Source organism: Myotis myotis, unplaced genomic scaffold (assembly GCF_014108235.1).
Source record: "Myotis myotis isolate mMyoMyo1 unplaced genomic scaffold, mMyoMyo1.p scaffold_m19_p_10, whole genome shotgun sequence".
NCBI lineage: Eukaryota > Metazoa > Chordata > Mammalia > Chiroptera > Vespertilionidae > Myotis > Myotis myotis.
Genome location: NW_023416314.1, coordinates 11,107,062 through 11,134,930, shown reverse-complemented (window position 1 = coordinate 11,134,930; position 27,869 = coordinate 11,107,062). Strand labels below are relative to the sequence as shown.

At 40.4% G+C, this 27,869-nt stretch overlaps 1 protein-coding gene across 1 annotated transcript in view; it reads left to right on the top strand.

Annotated features, from left to right (window-relative positions):
- Positions 1 to 27,869, top strand: part of GUCY1A2 (guanylate cyclase 1 soluble subunit alpha 2) — a 283,849-nt gene that overhangs the window by 39,008 nt on the left and 216,972 nt on the right. Inside the window, exon 3 of the mRNA XM_036324459.1 lies at positions 76 to 197. Coding sequence (XP_036180352.1) covers positions 76 to 197 — 122 coding nt within the window. The remainder of the gene's footprint in view (positions 1 to 75; positions 198 to 27,869) is intronic.

Genomic DNA, 27,869 nt, shown 5'->3' with positions numbered 1-27,869 from the left:
TGTGCGTATGTATATGAGTGCCTTCGCAGATGCTCTGACATTTGTCTCCATATGCTGATTTTGTTTTCTTCTTAGTTATAGGGATGCAGAAAAGAATTTCCACAATATCTCCAACAGATGCTCCTATGCAGACCATTCCAACAAAGAGGAAATCGAGGACATTTCGGGAATTCTTCAGTGCACTGCTAATATACTCGGTATATTAACTATATGTTTATATGGTTAAGAGTGAATGAATGAGGAGAACAGGAAAAGTAAAGGTGTGAATGTTTTATTTTCTACTAATGGGAAGTTCAGTTAATTGAAGCTATAGCAGCTTGAGACCTTGTCTTCAAGTGATTTAAATTCAATACTCCTGAAGATGTTTAAGTGAAAAGTATATGTGGCATTTACTTAGAGGTTGAAAAACATTATTATAAAATTACATTCCAGGGAAACTTTTTTAAGTATGCTTACCCTCGACTAAAATTGAGGATCTTTCTGTCCTCTCCAAGCCCATATGCTATTATTTCTGTTATGATTACTCCACTATTTCTGCTGGGAGGCTCTGGTTGTGGCTGGGAGAATAGGTTATGGGTACTCACAGTGGACTCAGAGGCAGTGGGCAGGTCATCTCCTGAGGTCTGTGTGCCCTGTGTGGTAGTATGTGTGTCCATCTTAATGATACTAGTATTTATGACAGAGGTGCTATTTTTGGGTGCTCCCCAAATGACTCAGGGGTGCTGTTGTAAACTGCACTTCATCATGCACTCAGCATCAAGGTACCATGATGAACCATACTATCACACTATAATCTGTGCTATTCTTGGTATGTGAGACCTATGTTGTATTATATGCAAAGTAGATACCATAGCAGGAACACATCTTGCCCTAATGTCTTACAGAAGTTTTTAGTGAAAAATAATCTCTTTCAAATTTTTTTGAATCCTCCTTTTTCCTTATGACTGAGACAGGAATCCATGAAGTGGTAGCAAGGACAAGAACTCGTAGTGACTGACTCCAGGGAGAGCTCAGAATGACATTTCCCTCAGAGTCAGGCGATAGAGACTGGGCAAAGTTGTTTGCCTGATTTTCTCTCCCTTTAGAGTAAGTACTTTCCCGGGAGACATCTGAGTCCCTTTCACAAACAGATCCCAGGTGACTTCAACCGAGATTTTTCTAAACATATCTGACTCCTAAAGATAGATATGGCTTTTACACTCAAGCTGGGACTCCAGAATCCATGACTACATTTTCATCCTAAGTAACTTAGTAAACACAAAATATTGTACTGAGAACATGGAGATTTTGTGAGGGGAGGCATATAGATGTGTGCATAGTTTGTCTATAATAGCTGCAAGACAGTGAAAAGGAAGGCCAAATATATACTTACCTCAATCTTAGTACAACTGTGGGAATGTTGTGCCCCAAGTAAATCCTATTATTGGAGCAGATGAAGGATGAGAATAAAGGAGGAGGGAGATGGGCTGTTCACAGTTTTCTGATTTTGTATTTTCAAGGACTCTCCCATCATTAACTTCTTTTTCTCTGGACACATTGTGATTTTCAAGGGGTGGGTGAGATGATGCCCCACTAAGAAGGATGTATCAGAATCTTGGCTGAGGGATGTTTAGTATTTTTTTTTTAATATATTTTTATTGATTTCAGAGAGGAAGAGAGAGGGAGAGAGAGATAGAAACATCAATGATGAGAGAGAGAGAATCATGGATCAGCTGCCTCCTGCACGCCCCCCATAGGGGATCGAGTCCACAACCCAGGCATGTGCCCTTGACTGGAATCAAACCTGGGACCCTTCTGTCTGCAGGCCAATGCTCTATCCACTGAGCCAAACCGGCCAGGGCATAGTATTTTGGAAAGTTGCTCTTATTCATTTATAAACATTTCCTTGTACTTCACATCTCCTTTTCTTTTGCTCCCTACCTTGAGAATCAGTGGTTTAGAGAGAGTATGAGGTGTTCAAGATAATAAACATATAAGGAGTGCTAGTGGCATCTGAACCATGACTTACAAGCAAGTGTGCCCAAGTCCGCAAAGAAACCTAGGTCAGACAATTTGGCATGGCAACCACCAGGTGACACTGTGGCCCAGAGCAGCTTAGTTGCCCTTCAACAGTAGCCATGAGATACAGGGTAAGTAGTGAGTGGAAAGAACAACAGGTCGTGTGCTACCTGATGATATTAGGGAGTGAGTAGATTTAAGCTAGGTACTTATAATTTAGAAGATGACTGTATATCAGGTTTTGGATTTCTGTAAATAATACATTTGTTCTAGAAAAGAAACACTTCCCCCTCTACGTAATCATGGGTTGTTCCTAAACTGTAAAAAGTGCGATCTTGTAAAATTTAAATTTCTGACGAGTGGAACTAAATGCCTGCCACCTGTTGACCAGATGCTGGCCTGGGTCTAACAGGTTATTATGGGCCTACGAGATAGCTGTTCTCTTTTGAATAACGTCCTTTCATAACTCTTGAAATATTGACTCTCTGAGCACAAAGGTAACAGCTTTACTGGTCATATTCAATGGAAGCTTTGTGCTTTCCCCCCATTTTTAAAAAATCGATTTGAGAGAGTGAGAGAAACAAAATATAAATATATCATTTTGTTGTTCCACTTTGTTTATGCAATCATTGGTTGCTTCTTATATGTGTCCAGGGATTGAACCCATAACTTAGCACATTGGGACGATGCTCTAAATAGCGGAGGCACCCAGCCAGGGCTCAATGAGACTTTTGTTTTTAACAAGTCATTGAACTATGATAAATTTTGGTTTGCTTAGATTTTATCTTTTTAAAAAATTACATTTAAATTCTCTTGTGTAATAATTTATGAGCATGCAAGAGTTGATTAACTGGACAGAAAACCACTACACAAGAGAGGGAGTTTTTTTTGTTTTGTTTGAGTGTGGGGAGTTTGGCATGGAGAAATAGTTTCAACCAGTTTAGGAGAAATTTTGATGTTTGGAAACCTTCTTTGTGGATGCCAGCGGGCAGTTTTCCAACCCTATGGTTTATATTCATTACCTTTGGGGAAAGTGGTTGGAACATAGGTGGGATTGGGAAATACATATTTTTCTCACCTTCTTAACCTAGAAATGGTAGAGACTAGAAATGTGTTTGCTCACTCATCTCTATGTTATTTATATTTCACCTATTAAGGAAAAAGCTTTAAAGTCATAGGTCAGAAAATAGGACAGAGTAGCCAATTTTACTTTTTTTAGAGGGCCCACCTCTATTGACTTACTGTACTCCTGTAGATAGTTTGATTGTTTATTGGCTCTTCAGGTTGGCGTTTGAGTCTAGTGGTTGGCATGGAATAAGAAAGAGATGCCTGAAGAGAGGGAGCGAGCTTGCTACGGAAGGCCAGTGGTGCCTCTGTCCTGTGCTTGCTCAGTCCCAGCCTCCCCAGGACTCCCCGAAAAAGCGCATGCACACTACAGAGCGGTCCATGCCTGCTGCTAATGGGAAAGGACTTTTTCCAATCAGCGAGATTTTCACCATTTATTTCTCTTTTGCTGGCTTAGAAACCCGTTGTTGCTATTTCTGTCTCATCATTTACAAATTAGGGATATTAAGTACAGACTGCTCCCTGTCATCTATTCGCCTCATTTTGGGGCTCTGGCAGTCGCTGGGATAATGCAGTGTAGCAGCCTAACGAAGCTTTAAACCCTGGGGAAAGGCTGTACAAAGAAAGATGGTTGTGAACCATGCTCTCCCTGATAAAGGCTTTTAGTGTTAAATTTATTGCTTTATTTGGTGGACGTCTTTTGCATACCAAAATGATCTCCTAATTTTGGTTGTCTGAAAAATGTAAACCTTTCCCAGCCATAACCTACAAAGCTCATTTTTTAGCTCCAGTTAAGTAGTAAAAATGTCTTTATGAGCTTGTGAGTTGCAGCATTGAGCATTTTCTTGGGAGATGTAATGGTTGAGTGGTACAATGAAGTCTCTAAGATAAAGCATGAAGGGGTCTATACCCCGTGGTGCCACCTGGTACTGTGGTGTGGATTTAGGTAATATTGTGGGGAAGAGCTAAGGGAGAAGGATGATAAAATGCATAGCTCCCTTTGCCATCATGCAATTTAAAATAATCAGGGGTGATGACTATTTCCGTTATAATGTTATTAAAGGGGTGGTGGGTGTTTTGGTATAGCATCAAGAGCTATGAGTTGGAGGAGATGGTGTAGGAAAAGGCATTCCACACTAGGATAGAAATGAGATCTCTAGGTAATTTATTTGCTTCTGAAATTTAGCGAACTAAGGTTTGATATTTTAATAGGTATGAGTTATTTACTAAGTATTAACAAAGCATAGCCTTATACTGCCCTTGTTAAGTGTGTTTTCTCTCAAAATAATCAGGAAGGACATGGATTGTGAAGGAGTATTCATTCAAGTTGTCTGTTTCGCAGGTCTTTCTGTTAGAGTGGGGCTTTGTTGACTCCAAAGACTTAGCATGTGCAAAGTCAGAATCCAAGTAATGTTGTCATGGGATTATTTGTTGGGAAGGTGAGGAGGAAGGAGGAGATGACCATTGGGGCTTCTACCTCATAGTATTTTCCTGGCCTCAAGGACTCTGAAATACTATGAAATCAGAGCTCTCCATAAAATGCCACAGATTCTAGAATCATGAGCTGGTCTGGAGCTTTACATTTTTTTTTTTTTTTTATAAGCAATAGCTTGTTGCTTACATGTTAACTTGTATGTACTTTTTGGTTTTATTGTGATTCTGAATGTGCATCTAGAACCTTTTAATTGGCCATAAAACTGAAGAATTAGCCAGCCTTACTTAGGGTTAAGATTACCTTGGGGTTTTCTTAGAATAACTGAATCATATAATTTTTTAGTGAGCTGGAAAATGTTTAACATATTTAGCACCTTTAAGGACTACTTGGTGTAATAACCATTTACTGGCTTTATTGAGGAATTAAGATGGGTGGCAATAAGTAAATTCTGCCAGTATAGTTTTTGTTACTATAAGTTGGTAAATGATCATTTTTTCTCTCTCATTAAAAGTAGATAAGGTCCATAGTTTAATGAGATGCATTGGAGTTAAGGTGGTTGGGAGGCCCCTGATTTATTAACTGATTTAATAATGGTATTACAATATAGTGGTTTGGAGCAAAAAGGAGCCAGACTACTTGTGCTGAAAGCAAAGCTCCACTGCTTATTAATTGTGTGAACTGGAATGGGTTATGTAATCTTTCACATATTCCTGATCTGTAAAATGGGGGTAATATAATTCCATACCTCCTAAAGTTGTTTGGAAAATTAAATAATTTATATAAAGTATTTATATATCACGAAGCCTGACACATAACAATATTTCATAAGTGTTTGCTCTTATTATTGAATATTCACAGAAGAACGTTTACATAATACCTGGGAGGTCAATATTGCTCAGTTTTTCAGGTGAGCAGACTGATGCTGAGAGCCATGAACCTGTCAGTGAGGACAAGCCACAAAAAGCAGGAATTAAGCCCACGTCAGTCTGATACCAAACCCCGCTTTCTTTAAAACATTTTTTTTTTTATTGAGCACTACCTGATTTGGCTCAGTGGATAGAGCGTCAGCCTCAGGACTGAAGGGTTAGAGTCCAGTCAAGGGCACATACTTCAGTCGCAGGCTAGATCCTGCCGGATCGGGGTGCATGCAGGAGCAGGCAGCCAATTGATGTGTCTCTCTCACATCGATGTTTCTCTCTCTCTGTCTCTCCCCCTTATTTATCTATTCATTGATTCTTAAATGTGCCCTGACTGGGAATCAAACCCACAACGTTGGCATGTAGGGATGGCACTTTAACCAACTGAACTACCTGGCCAGGGTAAACCCCACATTATTTTCACTACTTCATGCTGCCTTCCAGAGTTGTTGGAATGTGATTGACTTTACATGACCACTCTAAAGCTAATTATACAAGTCTCTCTATTTCTCTCCGTTATGATAATTGTCATGATAATGCATTTTACTTAGCTCATTACTATTTCAAATATACCTCGGAAACTTTTTATATGTGACCAGTAGTACCAAAAATGTTTAAGACTGTATCTCATTGGTATTGAGAGTACAATTTCTTTGCAATTTGGATCATTTTCAGTTTAGAGACGGGGCTTGTAGGAGGCACCCAAGGGATGTTGCATTCACACATCAATGTTTCTCTCTCTCTCTTCCTCTTCCTTTCTTTAAAAAACCAATAAACTAAAAAAGAAAAGAAAAGAAAAGAAAAGAAATGATCAAAGTGTATTCCAAAATGGCTGTACCATTCTCTTCTTCTGCTCCAGAAACTGGTGTCATCAGATTTTGGATTTTAGTCATTCTAATAGATGTGTGTTTTCCCTTTTAATAAACAAAAATCGTACCTGCTATCACCTTAAAATTTCAACATATGCAAACTATAAGAATATTGTTTTTTTGTTTTCCATTCTGGGTGAATTTTCAAGATTTTATAACTGAATTTATACACTGCTTAAAAATTTATGGTCAGATATTTAGCATAAATGATTCATGGTACTGATAAGTAGAATCTTTCCCTTTGATTTGGTAAAAAAACAAAAACGTAAGTTCCCAGAATGGAGTTAGTCAGCATTATACAGTGGGAAATAAAATCTCTTAGGAATTTGGGTATCACTTTGAAGTGATATGACTTGTAATCCTATTTGTTGACGATGTTTAAAGTATAAGACACCACGAGCAGTCTTTGCTAATATCATTATTCTCTCCTAGTCCTCAGCTTGCCATGGTTTAATTCCTTTCAACACTATCAGTGGCCAGTGAGCCAACTCACTTAACTAAACTCTCATAACAGGTTTCTCAAGGCTCTTAAAAATCTATTATTGTTCTTTTATCAGGAGATCATATCACTTCTTTTTAGTATCAGCAAAATTCTGGGGAAAATTATGTCTGACTTAGAAGAGAAGATGGAAGCACAGATAGGTCAAGCTGCCTGTGTTGGGTCACACCGTTAGCTGGTGGGAAGGCAGGAAGAATGAATCTGATGGAAGGGTCTGCTGCATGACTCACTGAACCCTTGACCGAATCCGCTATTACTAAAGAACAGCCATTATTTTGTTTTGTTTTTTCTCTGAGTTAGAAAGAAGTTTATTCTTTCCTTACTATGTGAAATGATTGTGGGTCCATGTAATTTCACATGTCAAACTCATAGCTCATGTCTGTTGCCATCTCATAGAATAAATTCATAGTAATTTGGCACATTTGCTTTTTAACTTAAATACTTTTTTTTTTTTTTTTGGTTTTTGAATCTTTTAGCTCAAGTGCACATACCACCTTCCTTTTCTCCTTACTTTTACCTTTATATTTGATGACTGTTATTCATTAAATTACTCATTTCTTGCCTGTGGGTTTAATTTTTTTTTTGCTGCATAACTCTAATTTTGACTCAACTATACATTTTAATAATGTGCTATTTATATGTCCTGCACATTAATGAAAATTTTAAGTAAGGTTATAGTTAAGTTCAGACATCCTAGATTTTATGCTAGATGAGTTGCCATTCTTATTAGCCTTGAGTTTAGATCTCCAATTCAGATCTCCAGTCAATTTAAAGTTTTTTTGACAGCATTTCTATCACAGTCTATTTAATTAATTTGGTGAGTAGAAATTTATGTTTTCCAATAAAGATGCTTTTAAAATTAAGGTTTATATATATATATATGTACATTCCCTTTATTATCTCATTGGCAGTCTATTTTTTAAAAGTAAATATATTGATCTCTCTTGATTTGTTTTTCATGAACCCTATATGAAATATTCCCAAATGTTTTCTTTTCTATGCAGAGAACTATGGATGGTTATGTATTGTGTATGATTTTTCTAGGTATTTCATAATTCTTCTTTCCTATTTTTATTACCAATAATAGTAGGTAGTTAGGTGTTCAAATGTTATATGATTGAGGCCAAACTTCCGATTTCTGGCCTAACAACAGATAATGCCCATTTTTCCCCCCTGTATTTCTAACATGTCTAGTCTTAACTTTAAGATGAGAGATAGTAATTTTCTTGCCAGAAGAGAGAAGATGTAGATTTCAAAATACTCATCAGAATGTTATTGTATCTGTGTGGACAGCTTGCACATTGCTATCCACCACGGTTATGGTGCAGACTCAGTTGGGGTAGGTGGATGGGACATAGAGAATGATTGGGCCTAGAAGGATCAGGCTTCCCTCCCATAGAGAAGGGGAGTCAGAAGACCCAGCTGTGAGTCCCCACAGAAGAGAGAAATCATGCATGGTACGAGGGACAATGTCATTTGAAGTTAGGGGAGTGTTGGTTACAGATATGAAAAGAAACCAATAAGACATACATAGTAGTCGTTTGAGGAAAAAACAGATGTGATTTTCATAAGCAAGGATGCTCAAGTAATTTCTGACTCATACATACTGGCCAGGATTGAATCTTGTCCAGAACTAGACAACGAAAAGGAGAGGAAAAGCCAACTCTGAAAACATCAATTTTTATTTTAACATTGATGAATTTATGCTTTTGCTCTTCTAGAGAGATTTGTTTTGCATTATTGATTTGAATCTTAATCCCAGAAGAAATGATCTCTACTCCAGACCATAGAACAGTGGATTCCACTAGTGATTGTATAGTAAGATTATTTAGAGACATTAAAAAACAAAACAAAACAAAAAACCACAAAAAAAAACCAACAACAAACAAAAAATTGAGGCCTGTAGACACTATATCCAGATATATGTCTAGGTTAAGTAGTAGGAATTTTTGTTTTTAAGAATAAGCTTTCCAGATCATTGTGATATGACTTGTACAGCCATGACCTGCCACCTAAACTCCTGCTAAAGAAGTTCTAGTTTAATTCCTAGGGAATTTGGTACCAATTTACATTTGCTGGAACTTAAGGTTCTAGAGCCTGAGTTATTGTCTTATTTCTGAGGAGGGTTGCTGCCTGTACATTACTCAGTTCTTTTTTACTTATTCCACTTCTGTTCAGGACTTTTCGTTCTGCATCTGAATTCCAAACAGGAAGTGGGGCCCTGCTTCCATTCAGTGTCCTTTATCTTCCTGACTCAAGCTAACACCTCCTGCTAGATACCCTGTGCTCTAGTCATGCTTTTTTTTTCTTTTTGGCCTTTCTTTGTATTTTTACCAAATCTTGATGTTGAGGACTCATGATTTAGACTGCCACCTTCTAAACCATACATTTATGATATAATTTTTTTTTCTTTCTGATTTTCTCCTGTCTCTGCATAAGTGGGCACATCTAGTTCTGGGATGATCCCTCCCTTTTCCCATCCTATGTCATTAACTTTCACTGATGTGTGGCAGATTGTTCAAGGAATGTTAGGAATAGTGAGTCACATGTAGTTTTGGTCCAATGCAGACTTTTTTCTCTCCACTGTTAGGCCCAGAAATCCTATTAATCACCAGAGGACAAATTTAGCCTGGGGGTGGGGAGGATAAAGTGAGCAATAGGGTGAATCTGCAGCTGCTGTGGGGAAGGGAAGTTTATACTTGCCTGTGAGCTTTCATAAAGCGGAATCGTCATAGGGTCTTTACAGAGGAAGTCAAGAGGGATTTCAGCTGACAACAGGTAGAGCAGTGGCAAATGATCCGAATTGTCATGAGTTACTCCACTGAGTAGTTAGTGCCCAGGAACATTTTGGCTGAAAGTACCGCAGATCACCGTCATTTTTCCATTTTTCATTCTGTTTCTCCAGATTTCATGTATTTCCTACAATATTCTGACATCTCTTCCACCTCTTCATTCACTTCTAGTACTTCGGACTGTTTTTCATTTACCTCTTTTTTTTTTTTTTTTGGTTTGTGTTCATAACTTTTACTATTCATTATTTTGATTCTCAATCCTAAATATGAATAAAAAGGAACAATGCAGATCTGCCAAGCATTTAGAGGTTCACTTCTCTTAATTTCTCATCATTCTTTGCTTTTGTGCTATATTTGAGCTGAATTTTTTAGATGGTAGATTTAGTAATCAAGAGATTCTAACATGTTGCAGATCTTGAAAGCTTCTTTAGTTTAAAGTTCTAAATGATCATTGGGGCTTTAGGTGGGCTAAATTTTATTGTTGTATTACTATAGGAAAGGTTTATTAATCCAGAGATGTGTGTAGAGAATGTTTGCCTTATCAAAGAAACACTTTTCAAGTATTTTATTCCATAAATATAAATATTTCTTAAGTATCTACTTTTTTAGGTTCTGTTCTAGGGATCAGCAGAGAGAAAAGCAGACAGAAAGTGGGAAGGCAGACAACAAAAAATCCACACAGATAACAAAAATGATAATGCCAGAGTGATATGTACTATGAAGAAATGGAATGGAATGGAATACAAAAGAGTGGGAAGGGCTTAAATAATTATGTTAATGATAATTATTTTTAATTCATTTAAGCAATTCTAATAGTATTTCTGCATGACTATCGTGTTTACATTGTTTCAACGGTACTTCTGGATTCAAAACTTTAGGGGTGAACTCTTTTTTACATGGTGTTCACCCGATATGGAGATTGATGGAAGTTCTGGTTTTCCCACTGATGTCTGAGTAGCAGTTGCCTCAAGAAGGAGGCAGTGATGTTGGGGGTTGGACAAAGTCCTATTGTGTTAGTCCATTTCACAAATGTTTGTGGAGTACCCTCTGTGTACCAGGCCTGTGCTGGCGCCAGAGATTTGACAGTGGGTACGGCAGACGTGGTCTCTGCTCTTCTGTCACTGTCAGCCTTGAAGCTCATGGGCAGGTCACAGGGCATGGAGAAGAGAACTTCTTTACCTTGCGGACAGAAGGGAAGGCTGGCTTGTGTATGGCCACTGAAGACAGCCATCCTAAGAGGAGCGGGAGCACCACCTCTCATAAACCGAGAAATTGGGGATTCAGAACTTTTTTATGCAGTGAGAGGGAAAAGAGCCTATCATAAAAAATATCTGCAAATCAAATGCATACTTAAGCTTTCTCTCATTCTCATTCTCTTTTTCTCTGTCTCCATATACATATACTACATATACATCTACATACATAAGCACATCAATACATATATATATATGTATATATATATATATATATATATATACACACACATACACACACACACACACACACACACACGTATACAGGGTAGGCAAAAGTATGTTTACAGTTGTGAGTACATGAAACAGAACTTATTCTTGTATTTTATGATCATAACCTGCATGCCTTTTTCCACATGAACAACTGTAAACCTACTTTTGTTTATCCCTGTACACATATACATCTATCTATCTATCTATCTATCTATCTATCTATCTATCTATCTATCTAAAGAATACAGTGCTCTATTATTTATTAAAAAACAACTTTCACATATATTATTTTATACTTTTTAAAACTCTGTAGTTAACTGTTATTATCTCAATGTACAGATGAAAAAATTAAGGCCCAAAGTGTAAGTTACTCAAGATCACTTAGCTAATAAATGATCGAGGTTGGATTTGATTTTAGCTTTTCCAACTACAGAAAAGGAGCACACAGTGCTTTTTACCATGTCAGATTTTTCTGTTTCTGAAAATAAATGGTAATTGTAGCACATCTTCCATCCCTGTTTCTTAAAAAAATGTGTGTGTGTGTGTGTGTGTGTGTGTGTGTGTGTGTGTGGTACCTGGCAGTTAGGGGCCATATTTAACCCTTTGTAAACACAGCAACAAGGTGGAGTTCCTAGAAGGGTAGGTACCCAAGAAATATTGTCTGAAATACAAGAAACTGAGAATTATTATTGAGGAAGGAAAACTAAAGACACAAGACAGACAAATAAAGCAGATGACCCTTATTGGATCCTGGGCTATTGGGACAATCAACAAAATTTGAATGTAAACTGTGGGTTAGATAACAGCATCGTACCAATGTTAAATTCCCTCATCTTTATAATTGCACTGTAGGTATACCAGGGAGCATTCTTATTCTCTGCAGGAATACACTGAAGTATTTAGGGGTAAAGGGGCATGATGTCTATTATGCCCTCTCAAATTCTGTGTGTGTGTGTGTGTGCTTGTATGTGTGTGTGTTGGAGAGAGAGAGAGAAAGATTATTTGATTTTTATTTAATAAATGTTTTTATTGATTTTTAGAGAGAGAAGAAGGGAGATGGAGAGAGAAAAACATCGATCCACTGCCTCCTGCATGCCCACTACCAGGCATTGAGCTTGCAGCCTGGGCATTTGCTCTGGCCAGGAATCGAACTGGCAATCTTTCAGTGCCCAGGAAGACTCCCAACCAACTGAGGCACACTGGCCAGGGCTAGAGAGAGTGTGCTTTTAAATACTATTACTGCAATTTTCTTCTAAGTTTGAAATTATTTCAAAGTAAAACATTTCTAAAAATTGCCGAGTAAAATTTATACTTAAAAAAGATCATAAATCCAAAGGGAATTTCTATTTCTACTTAGCCACAATAAAAAAAAATCAAAACTAAACTAAACTAACAAACATAAATGAATTTAAGAGCTTATAGTCTATTTTTATACTTGTGTGTCTTTTGCTTTTTTCCGATATTGTCCATGAGGGCACCAAATTCTGTATAATCAGTGTTGGTTGGAGTCCATCTATGGAGTTTATTTTCCTCAAGTTTTGTGGTCTTACATCTAATCTGATTTAGGGGTATGTGCCTTGAAGATGAAATTAGAATAGTGTCTGAACATATTCCCGCTTTTCACAGGGCATTGCTATCAGAATAGAGGACTAGTTCCCCCATGTTCTGGATCACTTTACTCTTTTGCACATGAAAAAATGTTGTTCAAGAATGAGAGCACGGCCCTAACCGGTTTGGCTCAGTGGATAGAGCGTTGGCCTGCGGACTGAAAGGTCCCAGGTTCAATTCTTGTCAAGGGCATGTACCTTGGTTGCGGGCACATCTCCAGTAGGAGGTGTGCAGGAGGCAGCTGATCGATGTTTCTCTCTCATCGATGTTTCTAACTCTCTCTCTCCCTTCCTCTCTGTAAAAAATCAATAAAGTATATTTTAAAAAAAAGAATGAGAGCGCGCATTTCAAGACAATAAAAAAGTAAAACAGCTTCCTGCTCTTATTGCTTAAGTTACCTATTTTCTTCATCCTATAGCGAGTGACATCTACACTACAACATCTTCCTTTCTTCTTGTAATCCCTTTATGTTACGGTGTTTCTGTATTTCCCAAATACTTTTCCTGAAATCAAAAGCCTCATCAATCATTGACATCAGCTCTTCTGCCCGCTCTGATTTTTTTATTGCTTCCCTGACATTTTAAATACCCAGGGTAAATTATTTTTCACAGCCTGTCATCAGTCATTAGGTGATGCTGCAGTGTGCTGTAGGAGTGCTTCTATATTTAGTAGCAGTGCTTTCTGCATCTCTGTATAGCAGTGTGTGCAGGTAGTTACATAGAATCTTCACCCGAAGCAGGGCACTACACCAAGTAGCTGTTTAATTTGTAGCTAATAGGAGTTTAAAGTGAACTGTTCAGAAGATGATGGAAAACCACGTGACTGCAACTATATTTGTTAAAATTATTTCTACTGCCCAGATTTTTAATTAATAGGTCAGAGCATCAAGCACATGCTAGATAATTCATGTCCCCTCTTGCTGGAATAGACAAAGTATCATTTAAGAACTGATTTTCATTTTAGACACACATTATCACATTCTTAAAACCTTAATTGTTGTATAGAAATAATGAGTTTTAAGTGAATGATCCTCAAATTTCAAACTTAAGTTTAGGATCATAAGCAAACATAAGAGGCAGATAAATGTCATCTCAGGTTCGCTCTCTCAGGTCTTGTTAACTTCGCTGTCCCACCCCCTCAGTCCCTGCACACTCTCACATACACACTTTCATGCTATCATGGGTCTCAGGATCCTGATCATTTGGGGGAAAAATCTTTAATTAAAGGATGGGATGAATCTAGTTGCTAATGGGAGGCAAAAATCCTATAATGATGACATTCACAAACCAAGGTCTCTGCTTTTACAATGTTTAAATGTTAAGGAAGTATGAGGTACTTATAGGATGTAATAAATGTTGGCATTACCACTTAGGAGCTTGACTGTATTGGCTCATTCTTATCTTATTTATATACTAGAGGCCCAGTGCACAAAAATTTGTGCACTCGGGGGAGGGGGGGGTCCCTCAGTCCGGCCTGTGCCCTCTCGCAGTCTGGGACCCCTTGGGAGATAACGACCTGCTGGCTTAGGCCTGCTCCCAGGTGGCAGAGGGCAGGCCCAATCCCTAGGTGCAGCCCCTGGTTGGGCTCAGAGCAGGGCCAATTGGGGAGTTGGGGCGCCGCCCCCTGTCATGCACAGAGCAGGGCGGATTGGGAGGTTGCGATGCCACCTTCAGTCACGCTCAGGGTAGGGCCGATTGGGGGGTTGGGGCACCGCCCCCTGTCACACTCAAGGCAGAGTCGATGGGGAGGTTGTGGTGCCACCCCCTGTCACGCACAGAGCAGGGCCAATCAGGGGTTGGGGAGCTCCCCCCCGCCCCGTCATGCACAGAGCAGGGCCCATCAGGGGGTTGGGGAGCTCCCCCCTGTCACGCACAGAGCAGGGCCCATCAGGGGGTTGGGGAGCTCCCCCCTGTCACTCACAGAGTAGGGCTGATAGGGGAGTTGGCACACCGCCTGCTGTCACACACAGAGCAGGGCGGATCAGGGGGTTGGGGCGCCACCCTCTATCACCCACAGAGCAGGGCCGATCAGGGGGTTGGGGCACCTTCCCCTGTCACGAACAGAGTAGGGCGGATAGGGAGGTTGTGGCCCCACCCCCTGTCACACACAGAGCCGCAGGGCGATCAGGGGGTTTGGGCGCTGCCCCCTGTCACGCTGATCCCGGTGCCGGGAGGCCTTGTGGCTCCACTGATCCCAGTGCTGGGAGGCATATTACCCTTTTTCTATATAGAATAGAGGCCTGGTGCACGGGTGGGGGCCGGCTGGTTTGCCCTGAAGGGTGTCCTGGATCAGGGTGGGGGTCCCCACTGGGGTGCCTGGCCAGACTGGATGAGGGGATGATGGCTGTTTGCAGCTGGTCACACACCCTTCAGGGTGGGGGTCCCCACTGGGGTGCCTGGCCAGTCTAGGTGAGGGGCTGAGGGCTGTTTTCAGGCTGGTGGGTGACTGAAGCTCCCAACTGCTCCTTTTTCCCTTTTTTCTTTTTTATTCTGGGCCAGCTTTAGCTCTGAGGCTCCAGCTCTTAGGCCTCCGCTCCTGAAAGCAGGTATCTGGTTTGTTTCGGTTCTCGAAACTCTGTATCAACTCCAACTCTGAGATCCCAGCCGGCTGAAAGCTGGTTTCTGTAGTTTTGTTTAGCGTCTGTATTTGTTACAGTGTTTGAAACTGCCACCTCAGAGGCCTGCAGCCGCAGGCGGGGAACGTTGGAGTCCTCCGTCACTGATGCAAGCAAGCCTCCTGTTAGTTACAAGCTGCCTGGCTGCTGGTCGCCATCTTGACTGGCAGTTAATTTGCATATTGCCCTGATTAGCCAATGGGAAGGGTAGCGGTCGTATGCCAATTACCATGTTTCTCTTTTATTAGTGTAGATGTGAAGTCTTTGGCTAGATCTGATTAGTGAAACAGGGATGTTAGTAGTAAGCTTTACTGGAGTACAGGATCTGAAGACAGCAGAATTCAAGTTTATTGGCTCATCCTATATAATAAAAGCCTAATATGCAAATCGACAGAATGGTGGACCAACTGGTCACTATGACGTGCACTGACCACCAGGGGCAGACTCTCAACGCAGGAGCTGCCCCCAGCCCGCAGGCCCCTGGCCAGCCAAGGCAGATGCCAGCAGGGGCCCCAATCGCCCCTCCGGTTGCCCCACAGATTGGCCCTGATCGCTGGCCAGGCCTAAGGCCCTACTCATATACGAATTTTGTGCACCAGGCCTCTAGTAGTTCATAAAGAAGATTGTCTCACACTGTGAGATTTGCACTTAGAACAAGCTTACTTACTATAGTCACAGGCTAAAAAAATAATCTCAAATGTCTATTTGCCTTCTAGGGCACCAGGCCAGCCATTTCACTGTTAGTGGGATAGAAAAAACAAACTATGTTGACCTTTGACATCCTTCTGGAAGCTAGAAAGGAAATAGCAGCAATGTTCTGGCAAGGCTTGGGAATGAGCTGAGAAAAGCCAGCATAAAAAAAGAAAAATTAATTAGGACTCTTTTCTGGTCCACACTAAAGAAGTACTTTAAAAAGAATGCGGCATCCTTCGTTGTGTGTGAGTTTAAGATCTCCCAGCTTTGTAACATCTTTGCCTGTCAAGGACGCGAATTGGTTGACCTTTTGGGTAATGCATTTTTGTTTGCTTTCAAATATTAAGAAAGATCTACCACATAACCTTTTGCTTTCTTTAGGAGTCGTAGAGTGGCGGGAAAGTGATAAAAGTTTATGGGAAAAGGAAGAGCTCCAAGTTTAGACAGTTATGCTTTAAATCTCTTTTGGGTCAGGTAGCCCTACGCTTACCTATTAAGATATATAGAAGAATAGAGTATTTGGTGCAGTTTCTTTTTTCCTGCATCTGCATTCTTTCCTCCCGCTCCTCTCTAAGTGGCATGCCCTCCTCCTTGTTCCCTCTGCTTATGCCTGCCCAGTGGGGGCTGCTCTCTTTTGGGGATTCCAGGGGAGGGAATGTGAGCGACAGGGCACAGGTTGGAATGAGCGAGGTTTGCTCACAAGGCATGATTGAGACCAGCCTGATTTAAGAAATGATTCTTTTTTTTTTTAAAAAAAAATAGGTTTTTATTGATTTTAGAGAGAGATGAAGGGAGAGGGAGAAGAGAAACATCGTTGTGAGAAATATCGATTGGTTGCCTCCTGTACGCACCCCGACCAGGGATTGAACCTACAACCTGCATTTGTGCCCTGACGGAGAATGGAACTGGCGACCTTTTGGTGCACAGGACAGTACTCCAACCCACTGAACCACACTGGCCAGGGCCTTGAGAAATGGTTCTTGCGGTGTCATTTTAAGAGAGGCGAACGGGAAAATAATCTTATTCCTGGATCTGCCAGTGCTTTTCACTAGATGTACCATATCCAACTTAACGTCCTCCTTCCTCTTCTGCCCCAAATGTAAAGATGTGGATTTTCACTAATACTTTTAGTCCTGACACCCTCTCCGTAAGTTTGTGGTGTGTATTTTGGTCTGATAACAACAAACTTCGTTTACTCTGCTCTAGTTGACCCTGAGTGCTTTTATTAGTTATAACTTAATTTTATTCATCTGTAACTCTTCCTCCTTATTTCCTCTGCTGGCTTCTACATCAAAGAGGACCTGACACATGCTCACATGTGCTGTCACTGTTGCCGTCACTTTGCTTTGGAATGGGAACCATTTAAGAATTTAATGCCAAGGGCTTCTCGCTATCCAGTCCATATTTTCTACATTATCTACCTTTCTACATTAACGAACACCCTTGGGTTTAAGTTAGAATTGAAAGCAACCTTAATATTCATTTATTCATTCATACATATACTCAACAAATATTTCTTTTATAAAGGGTGCTGACATTATGTAGGTTCTGAGTTTTTGAGTCACATACAGTAGAATTATTGACAAAGTTAATTATACTGTGGACCATTCTGTTCTCTCCAGACCTCTCAAACATCCTAATCTGAGTCTTGAGTCAAAGACACCAAAATACATAAAATAATCTGTCCCAATTCCTTAGTATCCTGATAGTGTATCTTACTATTGGACCTATGTTTACAGTAATCTATAAAGCCTTAATAGACTGAGGACCTTCCTAGCTTTATCTTAGTAATGGCCCATACTTCAGATTTTTTTAAAGGAATAATTCAAAACAGGAAGAAGAAACATCAAATAATGGCTTGGTGTTTACTGAGTTCTCTTTATACTGACAAAACATTGGCAACAACCAACAGTCCAACTATAAGGAAATGGTCAATTAAAATATGATAAATCTGCTTACAAGAACATTAAGCAGCTGTTTCAATGAGAAAATATTTATGATGTTGTCATAGCTCTAGTTCCCCAGGAAACACTCTGAGATTGAGATCTGTGCTCAGGAATGCTATTGGACAGTGTCCTCAGGACCAATGACCCAACCAGGCGAACCGGCTACTTTGGAGGCTTGAGACAGATCCTTTGTGGTTTGTAGCTCCACCTCTTGGGTCATCCTTTTCCACAAAAGGTAGCATGTGTTCTCAGTTTAATAGTTTTACCAGACTGTTTCCCCTGGAGGATGAGAAGAAAGTAGAACGGGAGAGGGAGAAGTTGAACTGCTGTGCGATGCAGTCACAACGGTCTCAGCTGATCTTCAGAATCGCCCCACCAAGGCAAGGAAGCCTCATCTTTGTATTACAGCTCACCACCTCCCAGTCTAACCATCTTTGGATGGAGGCTGCCTGGGGGAGGGGACAGGACATGGGTCCAGGCAGCTCTCTTCAGCTGAAGGCCATTTCCAGAGCCAGACGCAGCCTAGAGCCGGCAGCTTCATACACTCCCAGCATAGACTAGAGATGAAATACTACACGAAAGCAAAAAAGCCAACACAAAGTGTTTTTGTGTATATGACTGCATTATGAACCAACTATGTGAGACATGTGTGAGATGTGCAAAAACTAGGAGACACAAAAAGAATGAACACAGTCCCTGTTGGTGTTGTTCAATAGTTAGAGTATCGGCCCACACACTGAGGGTTCAATTTCTGGTCAAGGGCATGTACCTCGATTGCAGATTTGCTCCCCATCCCTGTTTGGGATGTGTTAGGGAGGCAACTGGTTGATGTGTCTGTCTCACATGGATGTTTTCCTCTTTCTCTCTCCCTCTCTCTCTGAAAAACAATGGAAAAAATATCCTCAGGTGAGGATTAACCACAACAACAACAAAAGAAAATTAACAATAAATGAACACAGCTGTGTTATAAAAGTGAAAGAATTCATAAGAACATAACCCTTTCACCAAATAAACCAGGAAGCCAGTGTCCCTTGCAATAATGGGAGAACTCAGATGTATAGTGTCTCCTTCTCTCTCACGTTTAAAATATTACTATTTTATTCTTGCATGTCTCAGGCTTTCTCTTGTGTCCTATATGCAGAATGTGTCTGGGTGTGGTATGAAAGACATAGCCTATGAGATATTAACACGTACAAATGGTGGCTGTACCTGAGATGCTAGCTTCAGCAATTCCTAGAGTGGCCTCACCATGAAGCAGGTGGTTATGCATTCAGTTCCTACATGTGCCATTGATACTTTTTTTTCACAGTATTAAATTGCTGCCCTACCCAGCTCAACATAATTATCTATCTATCTATCTATCTATCTATCTATCTATCTATCTATCTATCATCTATCATCTACCTAATGTAGATATCTATGATCGAAGGAGCTGGGTGTGAAAAATGTGAATGAGCATGATAAATCAAATAGGAGACTAGAAAATAGGAGCTTGAAGTGTACTCTCTAGTGATGGGAATAAATACCGACATCTATTTTCCCAAGTTAGAACACATACACACAAGAGGCTGAAACCCGGACATAACCACATCTCACATTATCTCCTCTTAGCTGAAACAGATCTCCTATAGCTCTACTGCTTTCTTGTTTCCTTCCAAATCATAATTTGTCCTAAATCACACGCACTGTCTGTCTACCTTCTAATGTACCCATGTTTTTTATATCTCTATAAAATTGTTCTTTAGAGCTGCCTTTAATGCATTTTGAATTAGTTCTTTGAAAACATAAGATGAGAAGACAGAGGAGAACATGGAGCTATTTCCAGGAACTTTAAAGAATGTCCTGTGAGGAGAGCAGGTAGATTTGTTCAAGTCTTCACAGAGCATATAATAGAATGAGCTGACTAAAGCTGTAGGATGAGGGCTTGCCTTGATGGAAGGAGGGAGAACTCTGTGATCACTAGAGGTGGTATTGGAAGAGCAAGCTTCAGTTCCTCAGCTCAGGTGGTGTGTAAGCAGAGGGTGGATGACTGCTGATGAGGCCACTCTGGTTTCAGGGAAGTGGAGCTGAGTTACCAGTGAAGTTCCTGTGTGCTTGTGGACTTCATGTCTTGACATGTGAAATACATTTCTCTCTTTAATAAACGTACAGTCACCTGCTGTCATCCTCCAGAAGTTAAAAGTATTCAGACTGATGCTTGTGAATGTTGTAAATGCCATCAGATGCTACTGAAATACCTATATCATGGATGCATGATGTTGCACTCATTTCTGTCACACATGAAGTCTGATGCTATTTGGATAACAAAACACATACAGGGGTGGGCACAAGTAGGTTTACAGTTGTTTGTCTGAAAAAATACGTGATTATTACAATAGCTTTATTAATTCAAAAGAGTGTCACAATGGCACAGTGGTACTCACAACTGTAAACCTACTTTTACCTACACCTGTATTTCAGGTCTTTGGCCAAGTATTTATTACCTAACGCAATAGGAAAGTCTTACAAAATTTCAGATTTCCATCGTTTTAATTTCTTTACCACAACACAATTTTTAATCCAAAATCTAATTGTCTGTACAAATTGGGTAGAGGCATAGCTCCCAAGACTGGGTTGGAGCAGTTGAGGAGTGGGAATCACAATTTAGCCACTATAAAAAGCGCAACAATTAAAGAGTCATTAGCAGTGATTAACAGCTCTGAGTAAACCCTGAGGATTCATCCTTGTGGAAGTTATGCTCTCCGCAGCCCCTTCTGTGGCCTCCAATTTGAATAGGACTGGCCATCAACAGCAGAGGCCAGAATCCGTTTGTTTATTTGCGTAGTAATTCCCTCCCCTCCCCTCTTATCTATCAGGTAAAAGACTGACAAAAGGTGCATGTCAGAGAAATGCTGAGCGCACATCTCTGTAGGGAGACTGAAAGCCCATGAGCCGCTGCCATATTTTCACACTGTGGCAGATTGCATTTCAGAAGCAGGGGCCAGGTGTGGGCACAGGGCTGAGGCTGGTGCACCTGCAGCTCCTCTTTGTAATTAGCTCATATCTGTGCGTTCTTTGAGCCTGCACCACGCTGCTGTTGGGCTGTTGGCTTAGTGTCTTCCTAGCAACTTGCCAGGGTGCTGAGGAAGGAAGGCTGGGCAGTGTGATCAGCTCTTAGTCACCTGACGGGTGGCCGGCTTCTGACAGCAAGCACAGCGCAGAGCCCTGATCAAGCTGCCTGATTATACATCTGCTACTTGAGTCTGTCCATTTTCCTCCCTATTATTCATTTTTTTAAATTGAATTTATTGGAGTGACATTGGTTAATAAAATTATATAGGTTTCAGTTGTACAATTCTGTAATACACACTCTGTATATTGCATTCTGTGTTCACCACCCTAAGTCAACTCTCCTTCCATCACCATTTAACCCCCTATGCCCTTTTCTACCACCCCCCTTCCCCTCTGGTCATCACATTGTCTGAGGTTTTTTCTTTTTTGTTGAATCCCTTTACCTTTTTTTAAAAAAAAATATATTTTTATTGATTTCAGAGAGGAGGGGAGAGGAAGAGAGAGAGAAACATCAGTGATGAGAGAGAATCACGGATCGGCTGCCTCCTGCATGCCCCACACTGGGGATTGAGCCTGCAATCCATGTATGTGCCCTGACCAGGAATCCAACCATGACTTCCTGGTTCATAGGTTGATGCTCAACTCCTGAGCCTCGCCGGCCAGGCAATCCCATTACCTTTTTAACCCAGCCCATACCACACTCCCCTCTTACAGCTGTCAGCCTGTCCTCTGCCTCTGAGTCTGTTTCTATTTTGTTTGTTGGTTTATTTTGTTCATTAGATTCCACATATGAATTAGAGATGTATTTTTATTGATTTCAAAGAGGAAAGGAGAGGGAGAGAGAAATAGAAACAGCAATGATGAGAATCATTGATTGGCGGCCTCCTGCACTCCCCTCCTGGGGGTCGAGCCTGTAACCCTGCATGTGCTCTTGACCAGAATCAAACCTGGGACCCTTCAGTCTGCAGGCTGGTGCTCTATCCACTGAGCCAAACCAGCTAGGGCTGTACCACAGCTTTTTTATCCACTCATCTACTGACGGGCACTTGAATTGCTTCCCAATCTTGGCTATTGTAAATAACTCTGCTATGAACATAGGGTACACATATTCTTTTGAATTAGTGTTTCAGGTTTTTTTTGGATATCCCCCGACATGGAATCACTGGGTCACAAGGCAATTGAATTTTTAATTTATTGAGGCAACTCCATACTGCTTTTAATAGTGGCTGCACCAATCTATATTCCCAGCAACAGTGCACTAGGGTTCCCTTTTCTCCACATCCTCACTACCACTTTGTTGATTTATTGTTGATAGCCTTTCTGAGAGGTACGAGGTGATATCTTATTGTGGTTTTATTTTGCATTTCTCTGATGATTAGTGGATATTGAGCATCTTTTAATATATATATATGTACACACACATACACACACACGCACACACTATTGGCCATCTGAATGTCCTGTTTGGAGAAGTGTCTGTTCAGGTTCTTTGCCCATTTTTTAAATTGGATTGTTTTGTGTTTTGGTATTGAGTTGTACAAGTTGTTTTGTTTTTTTTTTAATAAATTTTGAATATTAACCCCTTATTAGATGTGTCAGTGAATATGTTCTCCCATTCAGTGGGTTGTCTTTTCATTTTGTTGATGGTTTCCTTTGCTGTGCAAACACTTTTTAGTTTGATGCAGTCCCATTTGTTTATTTTTCTTTTGTTTCCCTTGCCCGAGGAGATATGTCAGAAATAATATTGCTATGAGAAATGTCTGAGATTTTACTGCCTATGTTTTCTTATAGTATTTTTATGGTTTTGAGTCTAACATTTAAGCCTCTAATCCATTTTGAGTTTATTTTTGTGTATGGTATAAGCAGGTGGCCTAGATTCATTTTTTTTTTTTTTTTGCATGAATCTGTTCAGTTTTTCAACACGGTTTATTGAAGAGACTATCTTGACTCCATTGTATGCTCTTGCCTCCTTTGTTAGATATTAATTGACCTTAAAGGTGTGGCTTATTTCTGGGCTTTCTATTCTGTTACATGATCTATGTCTTTTTATGCCACTGTCATGATGACTGTGGCCTGTGGTACAGTTAGATGTGATTTCTTAAGATTGCTGTGGCTATTTGGAGTCTTGTGGTTCAGTATAAATTGTTGGACTATTTGTTCTACGAAACCGGTTTGGCTCAGTGGATAGAGCGTCGGCCTGCGGACTGAACGGTCCCGGGTTCGATTCCGGTCAAGGGCATGTACCTTGGTTGCGGGCACATCCCCAGTGGGAGATGTGCAGGAGGCAGCTGATCGATGTTTCTCTCTCATCCATGTTTCTAACTCTCTCTCTCTCTCCCTTCCTCTCTGTAAAAAAATCAATAAAATATATTAAAAAAACCACAAAAAACAAAAAAAACTTCATAATGCAGTGGGTATTTAATTGTAAGGCGTGCCTTTAACATTTATGTAAAACACTGTGTAATAGGAAAACATGAGAATGCTTGTGACCCGTCCACAATGTGTTGTCTTCGTACCCATGAACATGATACAGGCTTCCACTTATTTGTATTTTCTCCAGTTTCTTTCATCAGCATCTTATAATTTTTCGGAGTATAGGTCTTTTACATCTTTGGTTCAATTTATTCCTAGGAGTTTTATTTTTTGATGTAATTATAAATGGGATTATTTTCTTAGTTTCCCTTTCTGATAGTTCATTATTGGTGTATAAAAATGCAACTGATTTCTGGGTATTTATTTTGTATCCTGCTACTTTACTCAATTCATTTATCAGTTTTAGTAGTTTTTTTATGGAATCTTTAGGGTTCTCAAGTCTCTTTATTTCTTAGTTCTCACATCTGGCTATTTGTTGGCAAAGAAACAAGAACTCATCAAATACTTAGCATTCACACCTACTAAATGTTATTTAGCACAATTTTCTCTGCATATATAAAAAGCTCTACCAGCAAGTACTGAAGTGTACAAAAACCAGCAATGGAAAACCTACACATATACATATTATGTGAGTATATATATCTACTCTATATATTATATAATTATATCATATGATCATATTTTATATATATATAAAATACATGGACATATGTTCAGACATACAGCTGTATTCATTTGTTCATTCATTAACTGATTTATTATTTTATCTATTCATTCAAAAAATTTACTGTGTCAGGTATTAGGGTGACAAATTTTGGTCTTCATTTAGCTTCTTAAGTGTACCATGTTAGTTTCTCTTTCAAGACCTTTGCATAATGTTTCTTTGGTCTGGAATGGTTTTCTTTTCTCTCCTTTCTCCTTGCTGCCTAGTTGAATTTTACTTATTTTTCAGATATGTCACTTTTTAAAAGGAAACCCTTTGATATAGTAGATTACATAAGACGCCCATTACATGCTCTCATAGCATTCTCCTCCTTATCATTACGCTTGCCATCATGTGTTTTCTGGAACAGTTGTGGGATTATGTGTGCATTTACTGGATTTTCTGTCTTTCACCTACCTCAGGAAGGGTGAGACCATGTCTATTCTGATCACTACAGTGTGTCCAGTGCTCAGCACTGAGACTGATGCAGAGCAGGTGTTCTCATATTTTTAAAAATAAAGAAATGACTAAGTGGTGGACTTCTGTCTTCAAAGAGGTTACGTCTGTTTGAGTGGGTGAAGAAGCCAGAGGCTATTGTCTGATAAATGCTAAGGTGGAAGTAATCAGAAAACGCTTTGAAAGCCAAAAGAGCAGAGGCATCTACCCCTTTCTTGGAGTGTCATGGAATGATCTGCATGATGAGTCTAAGCAGATAACTAGCTAAGTGGGGTAGGTGGGAGAACAGAATTCCACTAAAAATCAAAACCAAACACAAAACTAGTATGTACAGAAGCCTGTAAGTGAGAGAGGTAGTGGAGCATGTTCAGAAAACTCCAAGTGGTTCATCGTGGCTTGTGCAGAGATGTGACGTGGGGAAACTGGGAGAGATGAGATGGGCCCACAAGTAAACGGTGTATCAAGCTCTGCTAAATGTTATTTAGCACAGTTTTGGGCTTTTTTCTTAGGGCAAAAATGTCCTCATTAGAGGACATTAAGCAGAGGAATTTATATGATAGGATTTATGATTCTGAATGGGTGTGTAGAGAATGTATTGCAGAGGATTGGAAAGAAGATTAATTAGTTAGGAGGCTTTAAAAATGATTCTAGACCAGGGATCGGCAAACTCATTAGTCAACAGAGCCTAATTATCAACGGTACAATTATTGAAATTTCTTTTGAGAGCCAAATTTTTTAAACTTAAACTATATAGGTAGGTAAATTGTTATTAACTTAATTAGGGTACTCCTAAGGCTTAGGAAGAGCCACACTCAAGGGGCCAAAGAGCCGCATGTGGCTCGTGAGCCACAGTTTGCTGACCATGATCCTAGACTATTGATCATAATGGCCTAAAACAACAAAGTGGTATTTGGGATAGAGAGAATAGCAAAATGTCACTGGAGTGCATCACACACACACACATTTTTTTTTTAATATATATATATATATATTTTTTTTTTATTGCTTAAAGTATTACAAAGGGTATTACATATGTGTCCATTTTATCCCCCCGCCCTAGACAGTCCCCTAGCCTCCCCTATCCCCCAATGTCTTATGTCCACTGGTTATGCTTATATGCATGCATACAAGTCCTTTAGTTGATCTCTTACCCCCCTACCTCCTGTCCCGCAACCCTCCCCGGCCTTCCTGCTGCAATTTGACAATCTGTTTGAGGCAGCTCTGCCTCTGTATCTATTATTGTTCAAAAGTTTATAATGGTCTCTATTATCCATGAATGAGTGAGATCATGTGGTATTTTTCCTTCATTGACTGGCTTATTTCACTTAGCATAATGCTCTCCAGTTCCATCCATGACGTTGCAAATATATTTTTTATTGATTAAGATATTACATATGTGTCCTTATCCCCACGTTACCCCCTACCCCCCCCCCCCCCCCGCCCATGCCCTCACCCCCCCCGTTGTCCGTGTCCATTGGTTAGGCCTATATGCTTGCATATAAGTCCTTTGGTTGATCTTTCCCCCTTACCCCCACCCTCCCCTACCTTCCCTCCAAGGCCCGACAGTCCAATCAATGCCTCTCCGTCTCTGGATCAGTCCTTGTTCATCAGTTTATGTTGTTCATTATATTCCACAAATGAGTGAGATCATGTGGTGTTTATCCACTCTCCAGTTCCATCCATGCTGTGGCAAATGGTAAGAGTTCCTTTTTCTTCTTCCTCTTCTTAAAGAATACCTTTCAGCATTTCATATAATGCTGGTTTGGTGGTAATGAACTCCTTTAGCTTTTTCTTATCTGTGAAGCTCTTTATCTGACCTTCAATTCTGAATGATAGCTTTGCTGGATAAAGTAATCTTGGTTGTAGGTTCTTGCTATTCATCACTTTGAATATTTCTTGCCACTTCCTCCTGGCCTGCATGGTTTCTGTTGAGAAATCAGCTGACAGTCGTATGGGTACTCCCTTGTAGGTAACTGAGTTTCTTTCTCTTGCTGCTCTTAAGAGTCTCTCTTTGTCTTTTGCTCTTGGCATTTTAATTATGATGTGTCTTGGTGTGGTCCTCTTTGGATTCCTTTTGTTTGGGGTTCTCTGCGCTTCCTGGACTTGTAAGTCTATTTCTTTCACCAGGTAGGGGAAGTTTTCTGTCATTATTTCTTCAAACAGGTTTTCAATATCTTGCCCTCTGTCTTCTTCTGGTACCCCTAAAATTCTGATGTTGGTACGCTTGAAGTTGTCCCAGAGGCTCCTTACACTATCTTCATATTTTTGGATTCTTTTTTCTTTTTTCTTTTTCGGTTGGGTATTTTTTGTTTCTTTGTATTTCAAATCTTTGACTTGATTCTTGGAATCCTCTTGTCTGCTGTTGGATCTCTGTATATTATTATTTCAGTCAGTGTATGCTTAATTTCTAGTTGGTCTTTTTTCATATCCTCCAGGGTCTTAGTAAATTTATCGGCGGTTTCCATAAAATTCTTGAAAAACCTTATATACGTGGTTTTGAACTCTATATCCAGTCGTTTGCTTTCCTCCATTTCTGTCATTTGTGACCTGTTTCTTTGTCTCCACATTTTTTATGCTTCCCTGTGTTGGTAGAGTGGTTTTGTGTGCTAGGTGTCCTGTAGGGCCCAGTTGCTCAGCCTCCCCAGTTACCTGAGGTGGACACTCTTGGTGCACCCCCTTGTGGGCTTTGTGCACAGTCTTGTTGTAGTTTTGCCTTGATTGTTGTAGGATCACTGGGAGGAATTGACCTACAGGCAATTGGCAGTGAGAATCAGCTGTGTCTGCAGTGGGAGAACTTCTGTGCTGGAGACACCCTTCTGGGGCAAGACTTGCTTCAGTGGGGCTTTGGTGCTCACTGAGTCTGCCCCCTGAGTATGTCCCTTATGGATCTGAGGAGTTGTAATCTGAATGGTCCCCCTCTGACAACTGGGTACACTGGCTCTTGGATCTAAGGAGGTGCTAATTTAGCCTGTGCCTGAGGTTACCCCGCAGGAGCTATGAAGAGAACTGCAGATTCCCCTTCCTTTTTTGGAGTTTGGAGGTGCCCTGATGAGGCCCAGCTGTGAATCAATACAAGCTGCTGTGGAGTCTTGGGCCTTCTCTTGGAAGTTCTGGGTCTGTCTGGCCCAGCTGCAATTTGTTAGGTAATTTTCAGGTTGCAAAGGGCCAGGGCATTCATATGCAAAAGCCTCTGCTGCAGCCTGGGTGGGGCGGGGTCTCAGGGAATCAAAGGACAGAGCAAGCAGCCAAGGCAGATCCTCAGCCCTACCCTAAGGGGCCGCGCGTCTCAGTGTCCCGATAATTGCTGCAAGCATCTCTGAGGGAAAGCTGCCCTCAAGTTCAGAGTTCTGTCTGCTGCCAGACAGTCCAGTTTCTTCCGGTATG